The 21568-nt window shown below is 37.8% G+C and overlaps 1 protein-coding gene across 1 annotated transcript in view; it reads right to left on the bottom strand.

Moving 5' to 3' along the window:
* LOC140736015 (cadherin-like protein 26) overlaps positions 1 to 21568 on the bottom strand; it is an 80851-nt gene that overhangs the window by 45906 nt on the left and 13377 nt on the right. Inside the window, exons 4-6 of the mRNA XM_073061694.1 lie at positions 20757 to 20904; positions 6526 to 6683; positions 5684 to 5815 (exon numbers count right to left, since the gene is read on the bottom strand). Of these exons, the coding sequence (XP_072917795.1) occupies positions 5684 to 5815; positions 6526 to 6683; positions 20757 to 20904 (438 nt within the window). The remainder of the gene's footprint in view (positions 1 to 5683; positions 5816 to 6525; positions 6684 to 20756; positions 20905 to 21568) is intronic.

The following is a 21568-nucleotide window of genomic DNA, read 5'->3' as shown; positions in this document are numbered from 1 at the left end:
CAAAGTCACAAATAGTAAGGTTGTGTGTGGTGGTAATAATCTTCTGAGGTGTGTATATTTCAATGCGAGGAGTATTGTGGGAAAGGCAGATGAGCTGAAAGCCTGGATTGACACATGGAATTATGACATTGTAGCAATTACTCAAACTTGGCTGTAGAAGGGGCAGGACTGGCAGCTCAATGTTCCAGGGTTCCGATGTTTCAGACGTGATAGAGGCAGAGGGATGAAGGGTGGGGGGTGGCCTTGCTAGTCAGGGAAAATATTACAGCAGTGCTTCGGCAGAACAGATTAGAGGGCTTGTCTACTGAGGCCATATGGGTGGAGCTGAGAAACAGGAAAGGTATGACCTCATTAATGGGGTTGTATTATAGACCACCCAATAGTCAGCGAGAATTGGAGGAGCAAATCTGCAGAGAGATAACAGACAACTGCAGGAGACAGAAAGTTGTGATTGTAGGGGATTTTAATTTTCCACACATTGATTGGGACTCCCATACTGTTAAAGGTCTAGATGGATTAGAGTTCGTGAAATGCGTTCAGGAATGTTTTCTAAATCAATATATAGATGTACCAACTAGGGAGGATGCAATATTAGATCTCCTATTAGGAAATGAGTTAGGGCAGGTGACAGAAGTGTGTGTAGAGGAACACTTTGGTTCCAGCGATCATAACATCATTAGTTTCAATTTGATCATAGATAAGTATAGATCTGATCCTCGGGTTGAATTTCTAAACTGGAAAAAGGCCAAATTTGAAGAAATGAGAAAGGATCTAAAAAGCGTAGATTGGAACAGGTTGTTCTCTGGCAAGGATGTGATTGGTAAGTGGGAGGCCTTCAAAGGAGAAATTTTGAGAGTGCAGTGTTTGTATGTTCCTGTCAGGGTAAAAGGCAAAATGAATAAGAATAAGGAACCTTGGTTCTCGAGGGATATTGGAACTCTGATAAAGAAGAAAAGAGAGATGTATAACGTGTATAGGCAACAGGAGATAAGATGCTTGAGGAGTATAAAAAGAGTAAGAAAATACTTAAGAAAGAAATCAGGAGGGCTAAAAGAAGACATGAGGTTGCTTTGGCAGTCAGGGTGAAGGATAATCCTAAGAGCTTCTACAGGAATGTTAAGAGCAAAAGGATAGTAAGGGATAAAATAGGTCCTCTTGAAGATCAGAGTGGTCGGCTATGTATGGAACCAAAAGAAATGGGAGAGATATTAAATGGGTTTTTTGCATCTGTATTTACTAAGGAAACTGGAATGGAGTCTATGGAAACAAGGCAAACTAATAGGGAGGTCATGGAACTTATACAGATTAAAGAGGAGGAGGTGCTTGCTATCTTGAGGCAAATCAACATAGATAAATCCCCAGGACCTGACAGGGTATTCCCTCGGACCTTGAAGGAGACTAGTATTGAAATTGCAGGGGTCCTGGCAGAAATATTTAAAATGTTGATATCCACGGGTCAGGTGCCAGAAGATTGGAGGATAGCTCATGTAGTTCTGTTGTTTAAAAAAGGCTCAAAAAAGTAAACCGGGAAATTATAGTCCAGTAAGTTTGACATCGGTAGTAGGCAAATTGTTGGAAGGAATACGAAGAGATAGGATCTACAAGTATTTGGATAGACAGGGACTTATTAGTAGTAGGTCATGTTTAACCAATCTATTAGAGTTTTTCGAGGAAGTTACCAGGAAAGTGGATGAAGGGAAGGCAGTGGATGTTGTATACATGGACTTCAGTAAGGCCTTTGACAAGGTCTCGCATGGGAGGTTAGTTAGGAAGATTCAATCGCTAGGTATACATGGAGAGGTAGTAAATTGGATTAGACATTGGCTCAATGGAAGAAGCCAGAGAGTGGTAGTGGAGGATTGCTACTCTGAGTGGAGGCCTGTGACTAGTGGTGTGTCACAGGGATCAGTGCTGGGTCCATTGTAATTTGTCATCTATATCAATGATCTGGATGATAATGTGGCAAATTGGATCAGCAAATTTGCTGATGATACAAAGATTGGAGGTGTAGTGGACAGTGAGGAAGGTTTTCAAAGCTTGCAGAGGGATTTGGACCAGCTGGAGGAATGGGCTGAAGAATGGCAGATGGAGTTTAATGCGGACAAGTGTGAGGTATTGCACTTCGGAAGGTCAAACCAAGGTAGAACATACAAGGTAAATGGTAGGACACTGAGGAGTGCAGTAGAACAGAGGGATCTGGGAGTACAGATACATAATTCCCTAAAAGTGGCGTCACAAGTAGATAGGGTCGTAAAGAGAGCTTTTGGTACATTGGCCTTTATAAATCAAAGTATTGAGTATAAGAGTAGGAATGTAATGGTGAGGTTGTGTAACACATTGGTGAGACTGAATTTGGAGTATTGTGCGCAGTTTTGGTCAGCTAATTACAGGAAGGGTATTAATAAGGTTGAAAGAGTGCAGAGAAGGTTTACAAGGATGTTGCTGGGACTTGAGAAACTGAGTTACAGAGAAAGGTTGAATAGGTTAGGACTTTGTTCCCTGGAGCGTAGGAGAATGAGGGGTGATTTGATAGAGGTGTATAAAATTATGATGGGTATAGATAGAGTGAATGCAAGCAGGCTTTTTCCACTGAGGGCAGGGGAGAAAAAAACCAGAGGTCATGGGTTAAGGGTGAAGGGGGAAAAGTTTAAAGGGAACATTGGGGGGGCTTCTTCACGCAGAGAGTGGTGGGAGTGTGGAATGTGCTGCCAGATGAAGTGGTGAATGCGGCTCACTTTTGACATTTAAGAAAACTTGGACAGTTATATGGATGAGAGGGGTTTGGAGGGATATGGTCCAGGTGCAGGTCAGTGGGACTAGGCAGAAAAATGGTTTGACACAGCCAAGAAGGGCCAAAAGGCCTGTTTCTGTGCTGTAATATTCTATGGTTCTATAGTTCTATGGTTTATTCATTTGAGGAAGAACAGGAAAGTTTATAGACATGGTAACTGGAGCATGATCTGAAATCAATATAGTCTGATAATCACAAGAGCAAACAGATGAAATCAGCTGGTTATCCGTTAAAAATAGTCAATTCTAGTAAAAGTATGATGGACATGTGAAAAAAAGCAGTAATCTCTCTCAATAGGATGAAAAAGCCATCACACATCAGAGATACCATAACTAAAAAGAAAAAAATGAATAGATAAAGCAGATTTAGTAGGTAGTCAAGGGACAGAGGACGATCGATCCAAAACTGGATCTAACCAGCAATTAAAGTCACCACCCAATGTAAGAGAATATAAGTTCTCAGGCAATAAAGAGAAAAACGTTGAAAGAAGTTCACATCATCCGAATTAGGAGCATACAGGTTAGCCAATACTACCCTAATATTAAACAATTTCCCAGAGACAATAATAAAACGACCATTAGTATCAGATACCTTGTTATGAAGCTCAAAAGGAACTTTTTGATTAATGAGGATGGAGACCCCCTCCCCCCGGCTTTAGCCGGGAAGGAAGAATGGAAGTGCTGTCCCACCCACCGTGACATAAGACGAGAATTATCAAAGCTTCGAATATGAGTTTCTTGCAAAAAAGCAACGTCAGCTTTGAGTTGCTTAAGATGTGAAAGCACCTTCCTTCTTTTAACAGGATAGTTCAATCCCTTTACATTCCAGCTTATAAAATTCAACGGACTAACCATTGTCATTTTTGAAACCTTAAAGAGCAGTAGGCATAGTCAAGATCAAACATTCAGATAACAACTCTGAGGCAAAAATTTAAGTCAAGAAAATCTGGACAAGGAATTGTCCTGCATACCAAAGAATAACAAAAAGTTAAATGTACAGTGTTGGCACTAGAGAACCCTCCCCCACCTCAAATCCCAAAACAAGATTACTACCAAAAAAAAGCAACAGGCTCTTCAAAAAAAATACACCCCAAAACCCAACTTCCAGTTTCATGATATAATCATAAGCTCCGTTTAACTAATAATACAGAAACTAGAGAACTTATGCACTATGAATCAAAGTTATACATAAAGAGAAACAATTCCATCAAAAAATTTTAAACTTAATTCAAAATAATAATCCAGAGTAACCTACCTGTGAAAAACTATGGAAAAAAGTACTGTAAATTAAAAAGAAAGCAGAGAGAAAAAAAAACTAAGAAGAAGAAAAAAATCTAAGAAAGTACTTATCAGCCATTTAAAATAATCAGACCGAGTCTGATGAAGTCGAAATGTTGGGGAGATCTTCAATAAATTTCTGAGCTTCCATAACCGAATTAAACCATTTTGTCCCCAGTGTTAAGAGTTATTCGGAGATGGGCTGGGTAATGCAGAGAGGGTCTGAGTCCATGGTTGTAAAACTTTCGTAACATCTTTATACGCGGCACACATCTTCAAAACTTGAGGAGTATAATCTTCCACAATACGAATGGGGTGACCCTTGTAATCCAGTTTTCCCCTCCAACCTGCTTCCGTGATGAGAAGATTTTTCACCTGGTATTGATGTAAACAAAGAACTACAGGACATGGCCTAGAGCCCTAGCCGGCCTTAGGGAGATATGTACGATATGCTCTATCTAATTCCGGTAGGGTTGAAAGAATTTCCTTCCCGAAAATCTCACAGAAAAAAAAAGAAAAATTCGACAGGGGATCCCCTTTCAATAGCCTCTGGCAACCCGAGATTTCGTAGATTATGACGCCTACTGCGGCTTTTGAGGTTAATTACTTTGGAAGATAACTTGGTGTTTTGCTCAGTCAAATTGGAGCAGACGGCTTCCAGCTGCTGAACGCGACGTTTTAAATCTTCGGAGGTTAGCTCAAGATGAGATAGATGTTCTGGCGTTAATTTGATCCAGTTTTGACTCCAACGAACTGAAAGAAGACTTATATTCAGATAACATCTCTTGTCGATGCGGTTCCAAATTGGAAAGAATCTCAGGTGAGGAGACAGAGACAGTCGCAGTCATAGAAGCTTCTTTTTTCCCAGACTTGGGAAACTTTGCGGCCATTGTACAGTGGTTCACCCTTTTATGGGACCCAACTAACCTCTGCTACAAGTTGAGACAGTGAAATTCATTAAACAGTTTTAGGGAGAAAACTACTAACATAATAAATATATTTTTGTTTAACATATGTACTTACTTAATACATATACTGTAAATATTAAGAAAATATTTACCATAAGCGGTAATAAAGTGACCATTTAGTTTCAGTCTCGCTTTCTAATGGATTTGGGCTGTTCTCTTCATTTGGTCTAACAAGATTTAATTGTAATAAGAATAGTGATTTGCAAAGCATCATACTCTAATTTAAAAATTCTGATTAATATAGCATATTTTGAAATATGCTATATTCAAAATCAATATATTTTGAATATACTGATAACAAAAAAATCAATTCTTTTTAAAGTTGTTCAGTTGCAATTTAAAGGCATTTTTGATCTGAGCCATTTATGCTTTTTACATGTAGAGTATAATTTGTACTGAAATACTTTTTATTTAAATTTGTGCAGCGATGATTATTACCCCAGAAATGTAATTGATTTTTCATCTATGGCATTCAAATAAGGCAGTTATCTGAAAAATGACATTCCTTTGCAAATATGATCACGTACTTTCTAATCCAGTGTAGATAGGTCTTTTAAAAGAATATCCACACTGAAAAGTCAGGTTAATGACTTTATCAGTATATTTCAAAAATTACACATACACGCATGAAAGTAAACATGACTTACATTGCCAGTTCTTTTAAAAGCTGGGAGATAATCGTTTGCATTCAAAATATTAATCTGCACTGTTGTAGTACTGCTAAGAACAGGATGACCATTGTCCCTTGCACTCACAGTGAGGGTGTAAGATTTCATCTTCTAAATGTAGAAATATTAAGTTTAAAAAAAATACAATGAGAAACATTATAACAATTTTCAAAGCATGGGCACAGACAAGAGAAGAGATTAAATAAAACACAAAATTTAGAATTCAATATCAAACCAGAAGATACAAGACATGAACAAACATGTCAGCCAGCCTTAGAAATGATAGGTTAATGTTTTGGTTGGCTGCTTCATCAGAAGTCATGCATTTTGTGACCAAATTCCTGATAAATCAGTTAAAGCTTTGGATGTTAAGTAATGCAAAACCAAATAATTATGTTCTTGATGTCTGATGATTGAACTTAGACAAAAAAATGCATATAAAATTTATCATTAAGAATTAAATTCTCTGGAAATACTGCACACATTTCCATTCTACTCTATATATTACAGCAAATATACACTGGGGAATAAATAGATGCTATGAAAATAAACTCTGAGTATTGTGCCAGAGAATTTCCACAGAATAGTTTTTGTCTACCAAATTATTTTAAGCATGTATCAGGTTATACACTAAGAGCACAACGTTGATTTCTGCAGGCAGACTTGACAGCTGCATTCAGGCAACGTTTCATTGGATTTGAATAAATCAGAACAAAACCTTATTGAAGTAATCTAATTTAAAATGGTCTTTTTCACATGTCCTGTTAATTTTATCATGTTACTAACATGATGCCAGAAAGAACATTTAAAACTTGACATACCTTATAATTTAGACATTTTTTTAAACTTATTACTCCAGTTGAAAGATCCATTTGGAAATAATTTGAGAATTTCTGAGTTGTGAAAAAGTACGAAATTTGCGAGTTGGGTTTGTTAATCTCATCTGCATCTGTGGCATTAACTCTGAAAAATTCTTTACCTGAAGGGAACACAGGACATTTGATGAAATAATTATCCTGTGTCAAGTTATATTCCTCAGTAATCGATCTATTATATTCTATAGCATCACAAGAATTTCTTGTAATATACTTTAATGTTGGCATGTTTAATTGAATTATCTTGAATCTCATTGCAATAGATTTTATTGCTAAAAACAGCTATAGTTAAGTTTCACACCTTATAGAGTTATAGAGTCAAAGAAAATACAGCACAGAAATATGCTTTTCAGACCATCTAGTCCATGCCATAACAATTTAAACTGCCTGATCCCATCGACCGGTGAGACAATAGCCCTCCATACCCCTACTATCTATATGCCTATCCAAATGTCACTTAAACATTGAAATCAAGCTCACATGCTCCTCTTGTGTTGGCAGCTCATTCCACACTCTCTTGACCCTCCGATTTGAAAATGTTTCCCCTCATGTTCACCTTAAACATTTCACCCTCCATGCTTAACCTTGACCTCTGGTTGAAGTCCTACTCAACCTCAGTGGAAAAAGCCTGCTTGCATTTACCTTATCTATACCCTCACAATTTTGTACACTTCAATCAAATCTCCTCTCAGTCTTCTATGTTCTAAAGAAAAAAGTCATAACCTATTCAATCTTTCCTATAATTCAAGTCCTACAGACCTGGCAATATCCTTGTAAATTTTCTCTGTACTCTTTCAAAGGTTCATTTATTATCAAAGTATGTATCCATATACAACCCTGAAATTAGTCTTCTCCAGATAGCCATGAAACAAAGAAAGACCATGAAAGTTGTTCAAAGAGAGTGACTTTTTAAACCTGATATACATCTGTCCTGTAGGTAGGTGACCAAAACTGCACACAACACTCCAAATTAGGCCTCACCAATGTCTTATACAATACAACATAACACCTCCATCTCCTGAACTTAATACCTTGATTTATGCAGGCCAATACGGCAAAACCTTTCTTTATAACCTTATCTACCTGTGATGCTACATTCAAGTAATTATGGACCAGTATTCCCAGATCCCTTTGTTCTACCACACTCCTCAGTGATCTACCATTCACTGTATAAGACATCCTCTGGTTGGTCCTATCAGAGTGGAACACCTTACACACATTTGCATTAAATTCCATCTGTCATTTTTCAGCCCATTTTCTATCTGATCCAGATTCCTCTGCAAGCCATAATAGCCTTCCTCACTGTCGACTATACTTTCAATCTTGCTGTCATTCGCAAATTTGCTGATCCAGTTTACCATATAGTCATTCGGATTGTTGATATAGATGACAGACAAAAACAAAGCCAGCACCGATCCCACAGCACTCCACTAGTCCCAGGCTTCCAGTAAGAGAAGCAACCACCTGCTACCACACTCCAATTTCACCAAGAAGCTAAGATCTAATCCAATTTACTACCTCATCTTGCATGGCGAGTGTCTGAATCTTCTTGAACAAACTCCCATGCGGGACCTTGTCAAATGCCTTGCTAAAGTCCATGTAGACAACATCCACTGCTTTTCCTTCATTCACATTCCCAGTAACTTCCTCAAAAAAAACTCCATAAGATCGGTTAGACACAGCTTAACACACACAAAACTGTGTTTACTAACCTTAATCAGTCCATGTGTACACAAATACAAATATATATGATCCCTTAGAATATCTTCCAATAAGTTTCCCATTTATAATTTCCTGATATATATTTAAAGCTTTTCTTAAACATTGGCTATCCTCCAGTCATCTGGTACCTCTTTAGCCACCAAGGATGACTTGAATATCTCTATAATTTGTGCAATAGCTTCCCATGGGGTCCAAGGGAAAACCTTGTCAGGCCCTGTGGATTTATTCACCTTAATTTAGCTCAGGACAGCAAGCACCTCATTCTCTGTAATCTGTACAGGGTCCATGAACTGGATGACACTTTGTCTGATTTCTATAGGCTCTGTGTTTGTCTCTTGAAGTACAGATGCAAAAAAATGTTTAAGGTCTCCCCCATCTATTCTGGCTCCACACATGGATTACAATTCTGATCTTCCAGAGGACTAATTTTGTCCCTTGCAATCTGTTTGCTCGACTTCACCATAGCTGCTAAGGCAGTCTCGTGACTTTTTTAGCTCTCCTGATTTCTTTCTTAAGTGTTCTCTTACATTTCTTATACTCCACAGCAGCTCATTTGTTCCTACCTGCCGGCGCCTCAATATTTATTGAAAACCACCGTTCCCTACACTTGTTATCTTTACCTTTTATTCTGACAGGCACATACAAGCTTTGTACTCTCAAAGTTTTATTATTGAAGGCTTCCCACAGCAATTCTCGAAATGTGGTCTGCCCAATGCCTTATAAAGTTTAAATGTTACATCCTTGCTTATGTCCTCTAGAAATAAATGCTAACATTGCAGTTACCTTCCTTACTATTGACTTATCCTACTGTTGAATCCTGCACGAGGACTCCTAAGTTTCTTTGCAACCTCGATGGTGTAATTTGCTCCCTGTTTAGAAAATAGACTGTACCTTTATTCATTCTACCAGAGACATTTAGGTTTGTAGATTAGTTGGTCACGTGTGTGTAATTGGGCAGTGTGGGCTCATTCAGCTAGAAATCCAAGCCCAAGTCCAAGTCTGCAACAGTCTGCTTGCTTCTCAGTATTATCTGGCCCTCCATGTATCTTTGCTTCATTCATAAACTTAGCCACAATTTCATCATCCAGATCATTAATGGATAATGTGAAATGTAGAGACCCAACAGCAACCCATGCAGAACACCAAAGGTCATTGGCAACCAAACAGAAAAGACCCCCTTTTTTCCCACTCTTTGCCTTCTGTCAGTCAGCCAATCTTCTAACCATGCTAATGTCTTTCCTGTGAAACTATGAGCTCTTATCTTGTTTTTCAGCCTCATGTGCAGCACCTTGTCAAAGGCCTTCTGGAAATCCAAGAATACAATATCCACTGACTCTCCTTTGTCTATCCTAATGCTCCTGTATTCCTTCAAAGAACTCAACCAAACTTTCCCCTTAAGGAAACCCTGCTGATGTCAGCCTATTTTATTGAGCTTGTTATGGTGCTTAATTGTCTTTGTTCCCCAAAACATTCTTAATAATTGAAGCTAACATCTTGCCAACCACTAAAGTTAGGCTAAATGGCCTATCGCTTTCTGCCCTTTGCCTTCCTTCCTTCTTATAAACTGAGTGACATTTGTGATTTTCCAGTCCTGTGGAACCATTCCAGATTCTTGAAAGATGTCTACTAATGCCTCTACAATCCTTTCAGCTACCTCTTTCAGAACACTGGTGTGTAGTCCATCTGGCCAGTGACTTATCAACCTTTAGAGTTTCCAACTTCCCAAACATCTTTATCCTTAGTAATATTAACTTCCACCCAATGACACTTGAATTTCTGGTATGCTGCTGGTGCCTTCCAAGTGAAGAGTGATGCAAAATAATTTTTCAGTTCATCCTTCATTTATTTGTTCCTCATTACTACCTCTCCAATGTCATCTACCAGAGGCCATTTGCCCAGTCTTGCCTTTCTTTTGGTATCAACTTTTACATTGTTGGCTAGCTTCCCTTCATACTTTATCCCTTCTTTCATTTTTGCTTCTTTAGTTGTTTCCTAGAGTTTTTATATTTTTCCCAATCTTCTAGCTTCCCATTATACTGAATACCCTGTCTTTTGCTTTAATGTTCTCTTTGACTTCTCTTGTCAGCCACGTTGCCTTATCCTTCTTTAGAATGCTTCATCTTTTTGGTGAACTAATCTTGCGCCTTCTGAATTACTCCTGAAACTCCAGCCATTTCTACTCTATTGTCATCCCTGCTAGAACCCCTTCCAATCAGCTTTGGCCAACTCCTCTCTGGTGCTTCTGAGTTACCTTCACTCAACTCTAATACCGAAACATCCAATTTTAGCTTCTCCCTCTCAATCCACAGGGGAAATTGTATCATGTAATGATCACTTCTTCCTAAGGTTTTATTTTACTTTAATCTCCCTAATCAAATCTGATTCATTATGCAACACCCAATCCAGAATTGCCTTTTCCCTAGAACACTTGAAAACAAGCTGCTGTAAAAATGCCACCTCATAGATATTCTACAAATTCTTTCTCTTGGGATCCAGTAACAGTTTAATTTTTCCAATCTATCTGCATATTGAAATCCTCAATCCACCAACCATCATATCATTGCCCTTTTTTACATGCCTTTTCAATCTCCTATTGTCATTTGTACCCTATATCCTAGCTACAGCTCGGAACCCTGGACATAACTTCCATCAGGATATTTTTACCTTTCAAGTTTCTTATCTCTACCACAAGGATTTTACATCTTCTGATTCTATGTCACTTCTTTCTCAGATTTCAATCTCATTTTTTAGCAACAAAGCCACCATATAACCACTAGCTACCTTATTTTCCCTTCAATATCATGTGCATCCCTGAATATTAAGCTCTCAGCTATGTTCTTTCTCAACCATGACTCGGCGATGGACAAATGTCTTACCTGCCACTTTCTAACTGCACTACAAAATACTTTATTTTGTATATTACGTCAAATATATTTGTATATTATATTGTTATGACCGCAGCCCCCTCCTTCTTGAGAATCGCAAGATCGCTATTAATTCGGGTCTTGGACCCAGGAACTGACAGAGAATCCTCAAGGTTTTGGAATGTGTCCTGGCCTCTCAGCAAGACAAAGCCACGGATAATGGCCATTGTCTCTTGGAGACACCTTTGTGGATTGGGGACTGGGCTACATGCAAGCCCTCAGGGCAACGTGGGCTGGGTGACGGGGAGAGATTGCATCATCCCAACCTGATTGACATCTGAGACCCCGTGAGTCCAGATAAAAGAGGGGCTGTAGAGACGGCCCCTCAGACACACCAGAAGAGAAGCTAGCGATCCCGTATAGTGGGCAGCTATTTGAAGGAAGCCACGTGTGTTCGGTTCCCGTGCCTGGGAGACGGTGGTGGGTACATCAGAAACGATTTTCTTGAACAAACAACAGGGAACCAACTCCCCCGACTCAATGGATTGATCTCATCAAAAGACCCGGGCAAGTTTCTTTTATCACAAATCTCTCTCTCTCTCCAACAAGTGAAAACCCAGCGGTCCCCAAAGGCTGAAGCCTGAGTGAACTGAGCATGAACTGAGTGACTTTTATAGTTCCATCGGACAATATATTATACCCTAGACAAATGATAGAGCCATTTCTTATTGATGATTATTACTATACCCGTGCTTTAGATTGAGTATTGACAACGTATATTATCTGAATGTTTGTATTAACCTTACTTTTGTGCCCCTTTATAAAGACTTTTAAAAATAGTACCATCAGACTTCAATGGACCTCTCTATCTTTGCTGGTAAGTGACCCAGTTATGGGGTATGTAACAATATCAAATATAACACTTTCAGTCCTGTAATTCCTGCCCTTCTCAGTTTTATCTCCATGTTGCCTGAGCTTAAATTCTTATCCCTTTCTAAATTTTTTTGTCTTATTCTTTATTCTGGAGATTTCAGTCACTTCTCCTGCACTCTCTTTCCCTTCTACTTTATCCATACTTTTCTAAGCTATTAAACCCACCCCCTCCTCCTATTATTTAGTTTAAAACCCTATTCATTGCCCTAGATATGGGATTCACCACAACCCTGGCCTTAGCATGGTTCTTTCTGGTGGGGTCCATCCCATTGGACTACCTATCCCTTTCTCCAATTCTGATGCCACTGTCCAACAAATTTAAACACACTTCCATCAGTTTTTGAGCCAAATATTTAGTTCCTTGATGTTATTAACCCTGTGCTTATTGACACATGGCTCAGATGACAATACAGAGAAATTATTACTTTTTTGATTTTACATTTTCATTTAAACCCCAGCTGCTCAAATTCCCTAGGCAGAACCTACTTTCTTGTCCTATCTATGTTGTTCATATTCACTTGGACCACAATAACTAGATTGTTTCCCTCCCACTCCAAATGGTCTCCCTATGCAAGAAATTACATTTAAGTACGTGAAATTTCACAGACTGATTCCAAGGATCACAGGTTTGTCACGTAAAGAAACTGAACCGAAACTCACATTCAAAAGTTATCTCTTTCAAATGTACAAAATCTTTAAGAGACTTCACAAGTAGATTGCATGTTTTAATTCCCATTGGCTGCAGTTTCAAAATAAGGACTTATCTATTGATGATTGAGATAAGAAGAAATTTTGTTTCTAATTTGTTTAAGATGTCCTTTGATCCATTGACCATTTAAAGATGATGTGAACTTTCCGATGTGAATGATGAATGACTTTTCTGAAATCTGCTTGATCTACCGAGTGAATTAAGACAACTGACAGATTGTTTGATTTATTTGTTTTTATCCCCCTTTTTTTCATTAATTAAGTGATAGTTTCCATAGCTCATAAGATCTTTTTCTTATATATATAGTTGGGAGTGCTTAGTCGATAGATAACTAGTTTTTAAAAAAAGTTTTTCATTGGGCGTGTCAGTTAAATGGAAAATGTTGCTGATTTTTCTTCATTAGAGATTACATAGGTATTTTTCTCCTTTGTTTAATTTTATTGTTTTGGTGTCCTTGGAGATTGTTTTTGTATTCCCCAGCTGCTTTTAAGGATTACGTATAAATATTTCTTTCTCTGAACTTTGATGTTGGATATGGGGAACTAGATGCTGTAGAGAAAAACTGAACAGTGCTGGCCATTGTCCCATGTTGTTTACCTTTCAATCTACTTTATGATTAATCAAATGTTTTTGTCCTGTTGAGAATTCTATCTGTCCTTTACTATGAGCCTATTTAGGAGTTTCTTGAATGTCTTTGTTGTGTCTGTCTCTATGACTACCCATGATAGATCTTACCATGTACCCACTGGTCTATGAAAAAAGCATCTCTGAAATCCCTATACTTTCTTCTGATCACCGTAAAATTGTGCCCTCTTGTATTAACCGTTTCAGTTGGGAATCTGTTCCATGTTTTAATGATTACCCAGCCTCACCAGTGTCCATTGTTTCAGCACAATAATACTCCGTAAAGTAGTGGAAGGCATTAAAGCAAATTGATATTTAAATTGCATATATATCAGTTAGAAGCAAGGCCTGTAAGTGGGCAGAAGAACCAGTTAAGATGACCTGATCTGGTGGTGTGTTGCTTTGTAGTGTTTGGCTTTTTACATTTAGCAAAATGTTTTTTTCCTTTGCAGGGTTTTTCTATTTTAGAGCCATATGTTGTCTTTTTTCTGTAACTGGGGGGAGGAATTAAGGAAAGCTTTTTAAAACCACTATTATAAAATGGGCAGCTTGCAGAGTCTCTCTCTTTTTTTACTCTATGTGGAGGCATTTCGGCCTTTTTTTGCTGAATTTCAGGCTTTTTGGTGGGAGGATTGGGGATAATTTTGATTTATAGGATTAATTGTAAGATTAATTTTAGTTTTCTTTTTTGTAATTTTTCCCATTATGGAGTTACAGAGCATGCATATTTTGTATATGGTTATACTTATCACTGTCAGTTTTGATTAGCCTGCGCTGGTATGCGTGTATCTATGTGTTAAATAAAATAAAATTTCTTTTATGGCAATTAAACAGATAAATGTTATAAGTTGGAATGTACGTGGTTGGAATCATCCTATTAGGGGAAAGAAGACTTTTGAAATTATTAATCGATTCCAACCCGATATAATTTTTGTTCAAGAAACGCGTATAAATACGGGCAATCAAAATAGATTTTTTTAAATGTGAAAGGGCCTTCAATTTCACACTACCTGTCAAAACAAAACAAAGGGAGCATCTATTTTTATTAATTCTAGTATTTTATTTATCCAAGAAGACATTGTGTCAAATATTAATGGTAGATTTTTAATTGTTAAAGGAACAATAGAGAAATTGTTCTGGTTAACCTATATGGACCGAATGTAGATGATCCTTTTTTTAAAAAAAATGTATTTACTTTATTGCCAGATTTAAATGAATATATGTTGTTAATGGGTGGTGATTTTAACTGTTGTTTAAATCCTTTGATTGACAAGAGTTCAACCAATCAGCGGCTTCCGAGTCGTGCTGCATCATTTATTAACTCTTTTTTAATTAATTTTGGCCTGGTTGAAATTTGGAGACATTTACATCCTAATGATACAGATTATTCTTTTTTTCACAAGTTCACAAAAGTATTCGAGAATCGATTACTTTATAGTTGATTCCCAATTTTTGTCCAAAGTCCAGAAATGTGAAAATAATGCTATAGCTCTCTCGGATCATGTGCCTTTAAGTTTAGCTTTTGAATTGAATGATGTCGCTATTGCAAATTTGCCTTGGCGTTTTCCAGAAAATTTATTGCAGAGTTCAGACTTTATCAAATTTGTTGAGACTCAGATAAAAGATATTTTTCTTTTTAATAATATGGGAGATGTGTCGAAATTGATTATATGGGATACATTTAAAGCATATTTGCGTGGTCAGATAATCTCCTATTCAGCTAAGCTTAAGAAACAGACAAAAGTAGAGTTAGATAAGATTTCCAAACAAATAGAAGACTTGAATAATATTTATGCAATCTCTCCTAACATTGATATATTCAAACAAAGAGTTGATTGAACTCCAATCACAATATAACTTATTATTAACCTATCCTATTGAAAGAAATTTGTTTAAATTGAAAAGTCAATTTTATGTGTTTGGAGATAAAAATAATAAGCTATTAGCATCTCAATTAAAAGAACCTAGAGCTAAAAAACAAATTCTAAATATTTGTAAGGGAGATGGTAGTTTAGCATGTAATTATGAAGATATTAATAAAATTTTTCAAGATTTCTATATTGAACTTTATAAATCTCAGTTTCCAGTTGATTCTTCTAAAATGAATGCCCTTTTACAAAAGATCGATTTTCCTTGAATTTCTGTTGAAGATCAACAAACTCTTGATGCTCCTATTTCTGAAAGCGAAATGCAGAAAGCAATTTTTTCAATGCAATCTGATAAAGCTCCTGGACGGGATGGTTATTCTGTAGGATTTTATAAAAAATTTGAAAAATTGGACTCTCCATATATGTTGGAAACACTTAAAGATTCTTTTTTGATAGGAGAGTTACCTCCCACATTTTATGAAGCTTCTATTTCTTTAATTCTTAAGATAAAGATTCTACTGACTGTGCTTCATATAGACGTATATCTTTATTAAATGTGGATGCTAAAATTCTCTCAAAAATAATGGCTAATTGGCTGGAGAACAGCTAGCTAAAATTATCTCTCAAGACCAAACAGATTTTGTAAAGGGCTGTTATTCTTTTTCTAATGTTCAGAGACTGTTAAATGTTATATATTCATCCTTTTCTAAGATTCCCCAATGTGTTGTCTCTTGATGCTGAAAAGGCATTTGACAGAGTTGAATGGAAATACTTATTTAGTGTTTTAGAGAAATTTGGCTTTGGTATTAATTTTAATGAGTGGATTAGAATGATATATAAAAGCCCTATTGCTACTGTTATTACTAACAATTGCAGATCTCCTTTTCTCGGCTTTCACGGGGTACAAGACAAGGATGTCCGTTAAGTCCTTTGTTATTTAATTTGGTGCTGGAACTCTTGGCTATTGCACTTTGTGAAGCTAAAGATATTTTGTGAAGCTAAAGTTGCAGGCAAAGTTAATGAAGTCAACGAGCTCAGCATGTGTGCAAGAGGCAGCGCCAATGCAATTCCTCTTCCCACCCTGTCTCTTGCAAAAAGGCTATCCCCTTCTCACAATTCCTCTGTTTCCGCCGCATCTGCTCTCAGGATGAGGCTTTTCATTCCAGGACGAAGGAGATGGCTTCCTTTATTAAACAAAGGGGCTTCCCTTCGTCCACCATCAAATCTGCTCTCAAACGCATCTCTCCCATTTCCCGCACATCTGCCCTCACCCCATCCACCCGCCACCCCACTCGGGATAGGGTTCCCCTTGTCCTTACCTACCACCCCACCAGCCTCCAGGTCCAACGTATAATTCTCCGTAACTTCTGCCACCTCCAACGGGATCCCACTACCAAACACATTTTTCCCTCCCCCCTTTCTGCTTTTCGCATGGATCGCTCCCTACGCAACTCCCTTGTCCACCCGTCCCCCTCCCACTGATCTCCCTCCTGGCACTTATCCTTGTAAACGGAACAAGTGCTACACCTGCCCTTACACTTCCTCCCTCACCACCATTCAGGGCCCCAGACAGTCCTTCCAGGTGAGGCAATACTTCATTGTGAGTCGGCTGGTGTGGTATACTGTGTCCGGTGCTCCCGGTGTGGCCTTTTATATATTGGTGAGACCCGACGCAGACTGGGAGACCATTTCGCTGAACACCTACACTCGGTCCGCCAGAAAAAGCAGGATCTCCCAGTGGCCACACATTTTAATTCCACGTCCCATTCCCATTCTGATATGCCTATCCATGGCCTCCTCTACTGTCAAAATGATTCCAAACTCAGGTTGGAGGAACAACACCTTATATACCGGCTGAGTAGCCTCCAACCTGATGGCATGAACATTGACTTCTCTAACTTCCGTTAATGCCCCTCCTCCCCTTCTTACCCCATCCCTGACATCTTTGGTTGTTTGTCTGTTCTCCATCTCCCTCTGGTGCTCCCCCCCCCCTCCTTTCTTTCTCCTGAGGCTTCCCGTCCCATGATCCTTTCCCTTCTCCAGCTCTGTATCACTTTTGCCAATCACCTTCCAGCTCTTAGCTTCATCCCACCCCCTCCGGTCTTCTCCTATCATTTTGCATTTCCCCCTCCCCCCACTACTTTCAAATCTCTTACTATCATTCCTTTCGGTTAGTCCTGACGAAGGGTGTCGGCCCGAAACGTCGACAGCACTTCTCCCTATAGATGCTGCTTGGCCTGCTGTGTTCCATCAGCATTTTGTGTGTGCTGCTTCTATATATGATGACATTCCTTTTAGAGTTACAGACTCATTCAAATACTTTGGTATTATTATCACTAAAAATCATAAAGACCTTTATGAAGCTAATTTGGTTCCTTTAGTGGATTTTATTTTGTTGATGGAATCCACTTACACTTTTGTTAGTCAGCCAAATCCATGCAGTTAAAATGATGATTTTACCAAAATTTTTAAATGTATTTCAAAATATCCCCATTTTTTTAACGAAGAAGAGTTTCGATCAGGTTGACTCTATTATTTCATCTTTTGTTTGGAATAATAAAAGACCAAGAATTGGCAAATATCATTTACAAAAATTTAAAAAAGATGAAGATCTTCCTTTGCCTAATTTAAGAATGGATTATTGGGCAGTCAATATACATTATATGTGTTTTTGGTTATATTGGGCTGATAGAGATGAACGACTGCCTTGGGCTGATTTGGAATTGAATGCTGTGAGACAGTTCCACTTAACTTCATTATTAGGAGCTTCTTTACCTGTACAACTGGCCAAAATTACTAATTTAAATTCATATCCTGTGATTAAGCAGTCATTACAAATTTGGTTCCAGTTTCATAACTTTTTAAATCTTAAAATATTTAAACTTTTTAGTTTAATTTATTGAAATTATTTATTTAAACCTTCACTAAGTGATCCTACTTTTCTCTTCATGGATCTGTTCCAGGATGGCCAATTGATGTCTTTTGAGAAATTAGTAACTAAATACTCTCTCTCATATTCACATTTCCTGCAATATCTTCAAGTCAGACGCTTCTTACAAAAATACTTAAGTAATTTTCCATATATACAAGATTCTGACCTGTTAGATATTATTTTAAAAATGAATCCTTTAGTGAAGGGTTTTATTGGGAAAATTTATAATTTATTGTTACAACAGCACAATTACCCTTCACTTAAGATTAAGCAAGATTGGGAGAGAGAGCTTAACATGACCCTGATAACAGAAGATTGGTTGGGGATTTTGAAGCTGGTTAACTCTTCTTCGATCTGTACCAATCACTCTCTAATTCAATTTAAAATTGTACATCATTACTATTTAAGAAGAGACTGTCTGAACTGTTTTCTAATATTGATAGTCAGTGTGACAGATGTAAAACCGAGACAGCTACATTGACACATATGTTTTGGTCGTGTTCTGTACTGAAACATTTTTGGAAGTCTATTTTCTCTACAATTTCTAAAGTTTTAAAAATTAATTTACAACCTAATAAATTGACAGTTTTATTTGGTATAGTCCCTCAATATGTTCATGATATTTCTCCATCAGACCAACATGCAATTGCATTTGTTACATTATTGGCCAGAAGGGCTATTTTGTTGAAATGGAAAGATGTTTCTGCTCCTACTTTGATACAATAGTTCTCTCAGGTGATGTTATGCCTTAGTTTGGAGAAAATCAGAAGTTGAACTTTCGATCCTCGATTTGATTTTGAGAAAAGGTGGGGTTCATTCGCCCGCTACTATCATCTGATTTGACTTAATTAATATTGTTTCCTTCCAATCTTTTTTAAGTGGATTTGAGTTGGCGGATTGATGTTTTTTCTATGGAAGCTTGTATGATGTATAGCTCCGGGGTTGTGCTCCCAATGGGTTTTTTTTTTTGTCTGTTTATTTTTTCAGTTAGTAGGGGTTCTTTTTTTCCTTCTTTTTCTTTCCAAAAATATTCTTAACACTTTATTTTCTCTTATTATTATTGATATATTGCTTGTTAATTAGTTATTTGCTAATTTAATTCTTTATTGTATATAATGATATATTGACTTAATGTATCTTTTTTGTTAATCTTCAATAATAATTAATAAAAATATTTTTAAAATAAAAATAAACAGTCAAAGCTTTGATCTGAGACCCTTCTTCAGGACTGGTAAGGAAGCAGGAAGGTGTCAGAATAAAAAGAGTGGTGGGAGGGGAAGGAGGACTAATTAGAAGGTAACAGGTAAGACAGGTGGGTAAGGAAGGTAAAGTGCTGGAGCAAAAGGAATCTGATAGGAGAGGAGAGTGAACTATAGGAGAAAAGGAAAGAAAGAAGAGCACCAGGGGCAGGTGATAAGAAGGTCAGAAGGGGTAAGATGTCAAAGTAGGGAATAGGAGAAGAGTGAAAGGGGAGGGGAAAAATTACCTAAAGGAGAAATCAATGCTCATGCCATCAGGTTGGAGGCTACCTATTCAGAATATGAAGTGTTGCCTCTCCATCTTAAGAGTGGCCATACCATGGCACAAGAGGAGGCCATGGGCCAACATGTTGGAACGGGAACGGAAATCGGAATTAACATGGTTGGCCACTGGGAAAGTCTGCTTTTGGCAGATGGAATGGAGGTGCTTGACAAAGCAGAACCCTAATTTACATCAGATCTCACAAATGTAGAGAAGGCTATGGATCACCCAAATCCAATGTAGAGGGACTATGTAAGGGGATGAATGGCCTACTCTTGCATTTATTTCTTAAGTTCAAATGTGAATAAGTGTGACATGGTTGGCAACTTTGAATTTTAACCTGATTTAAAGTCAACCCAGCTCTTTTGTGGTGTCAACTTTCAATCCATTTTACCCTTCCTATTAAACATTTAATATATTTGATAACTTAAGACCATAAGATGTAACAGCAGAATTAGGCCAATTGGCCCATCCTGTCTGCTCTGCCATTTTATCATGGCTGATCCAATTTTAACTTAACTTCATAAATTTAGTATTTTTAATTATGACATCAATGCAAAACTATTTGGAAAAGATGAAAATAAATCATATTTTCGAATGCAGTATTTTGTTCTTAAATTTGTAGCCTTCAGAATCATTTCATGGTGGATCACTGCATTACATTTCATTGGCTCACCGGCAACTTTAAAGCATCAGCTGCATTAGTGCTATGACCGGTGAGAACCTTAATTCCCCATGGTATCTGATGGCTGGTTTAGCACAGTCCTTCCTGAGGCTATTTTTTCACCCATCTGTGGCAATTAGCTTGGACCTGATTTGCGAGTATAAGCATCTTTAAATGAAAACAACAAGCTGTATTGGGAGTATACTGGTGACCCTTTACGCCATTCCATTGGTAAATGCTGGTCAAAGCTTTACAGTTACATTTTTTCTCCTCTTCAGTCATCCTCCTTTGTCTTTGGCCTAATTTTTTTATATCAAAGAATTAATTTAAAGATACTCACCCACAGGTGTACTTTCTGGTATTTCTACTTCGTATTCAGATTGATTGAAGATTGGTGAATTATCGTTGATGTCTTTCACCAGGACTTGATACATCAGATCTTGACCTACTTTCTTAAGTGTAGTTGCACTGAGAGCACTAACATATAACTGAATATAAAGATAATTTAAAATATATAATAAATCACTTATAATGTAACCAAAACCAAAAATTATTCTGTTTTGAATTTTATTCATTCAGGGGTCCACCAGTCTAGTATTGCAGATGAAGTAGGAGAGAAGACTTCTTCATCTACACAGGGTACAAATTAACTAATTGAGATGTTACGATAATCCGGTAGTTCTATGCTCACCATTACTCTTACAAAACTCTTTCTCCATATCTATTGCTCAAGGCGGTGGCACAGTAGCATAGTGATTAGTGGGTCACTGATACAGCATAAGAAGCCTGGACTCAAGTCCACCACTGTCTGTAAGAAGTTTGTACATTCACCCCATGTCCACGTGGGTTTCCTCTGGGTGCTCCTGCTTTTCACTTTCCAACAATGTACAGGTTCCTAAGTTAATTGTCAACGCCCACCTGGACAAGCCGGCGAGCACTGTGAGGGTCATGTTTTTTGACTTCTCCAATGCGTTCAACACCATCCGCCCTGCTCTGCTGGGTGAGAAGCTGACAGTGATGCAGGTGGATGCTTCCCTGGTGTCATGGATTATTGATTACCTGACTGGCAGACCACAGTATGTGCACTTGCAACACTGTGTGTCAGACAGAGTGGTCAGCAGCACTAGGGCTCCACAGGGGACTGTCCTGTCT

Source organism: Hemitrygon akajei, chromosome 11, assembly GCF_048418815.1.
Source record: "Hemitrygon akajei chromosome 11, sHemAka1.3, whole genome shotgun sequence".
NCBI classification, from domain to species: Eukaryota; Metazoa; Chordata; class Chondrichthyes; order Myliobatiformes; family Dasyatidae; genus Hemitrygon; species Hemitrygon akajei.
Note: the sequence above shows the minus strand (reverse complement) of the source record. Positions and strands in the feature narration are given on the sequence as shown.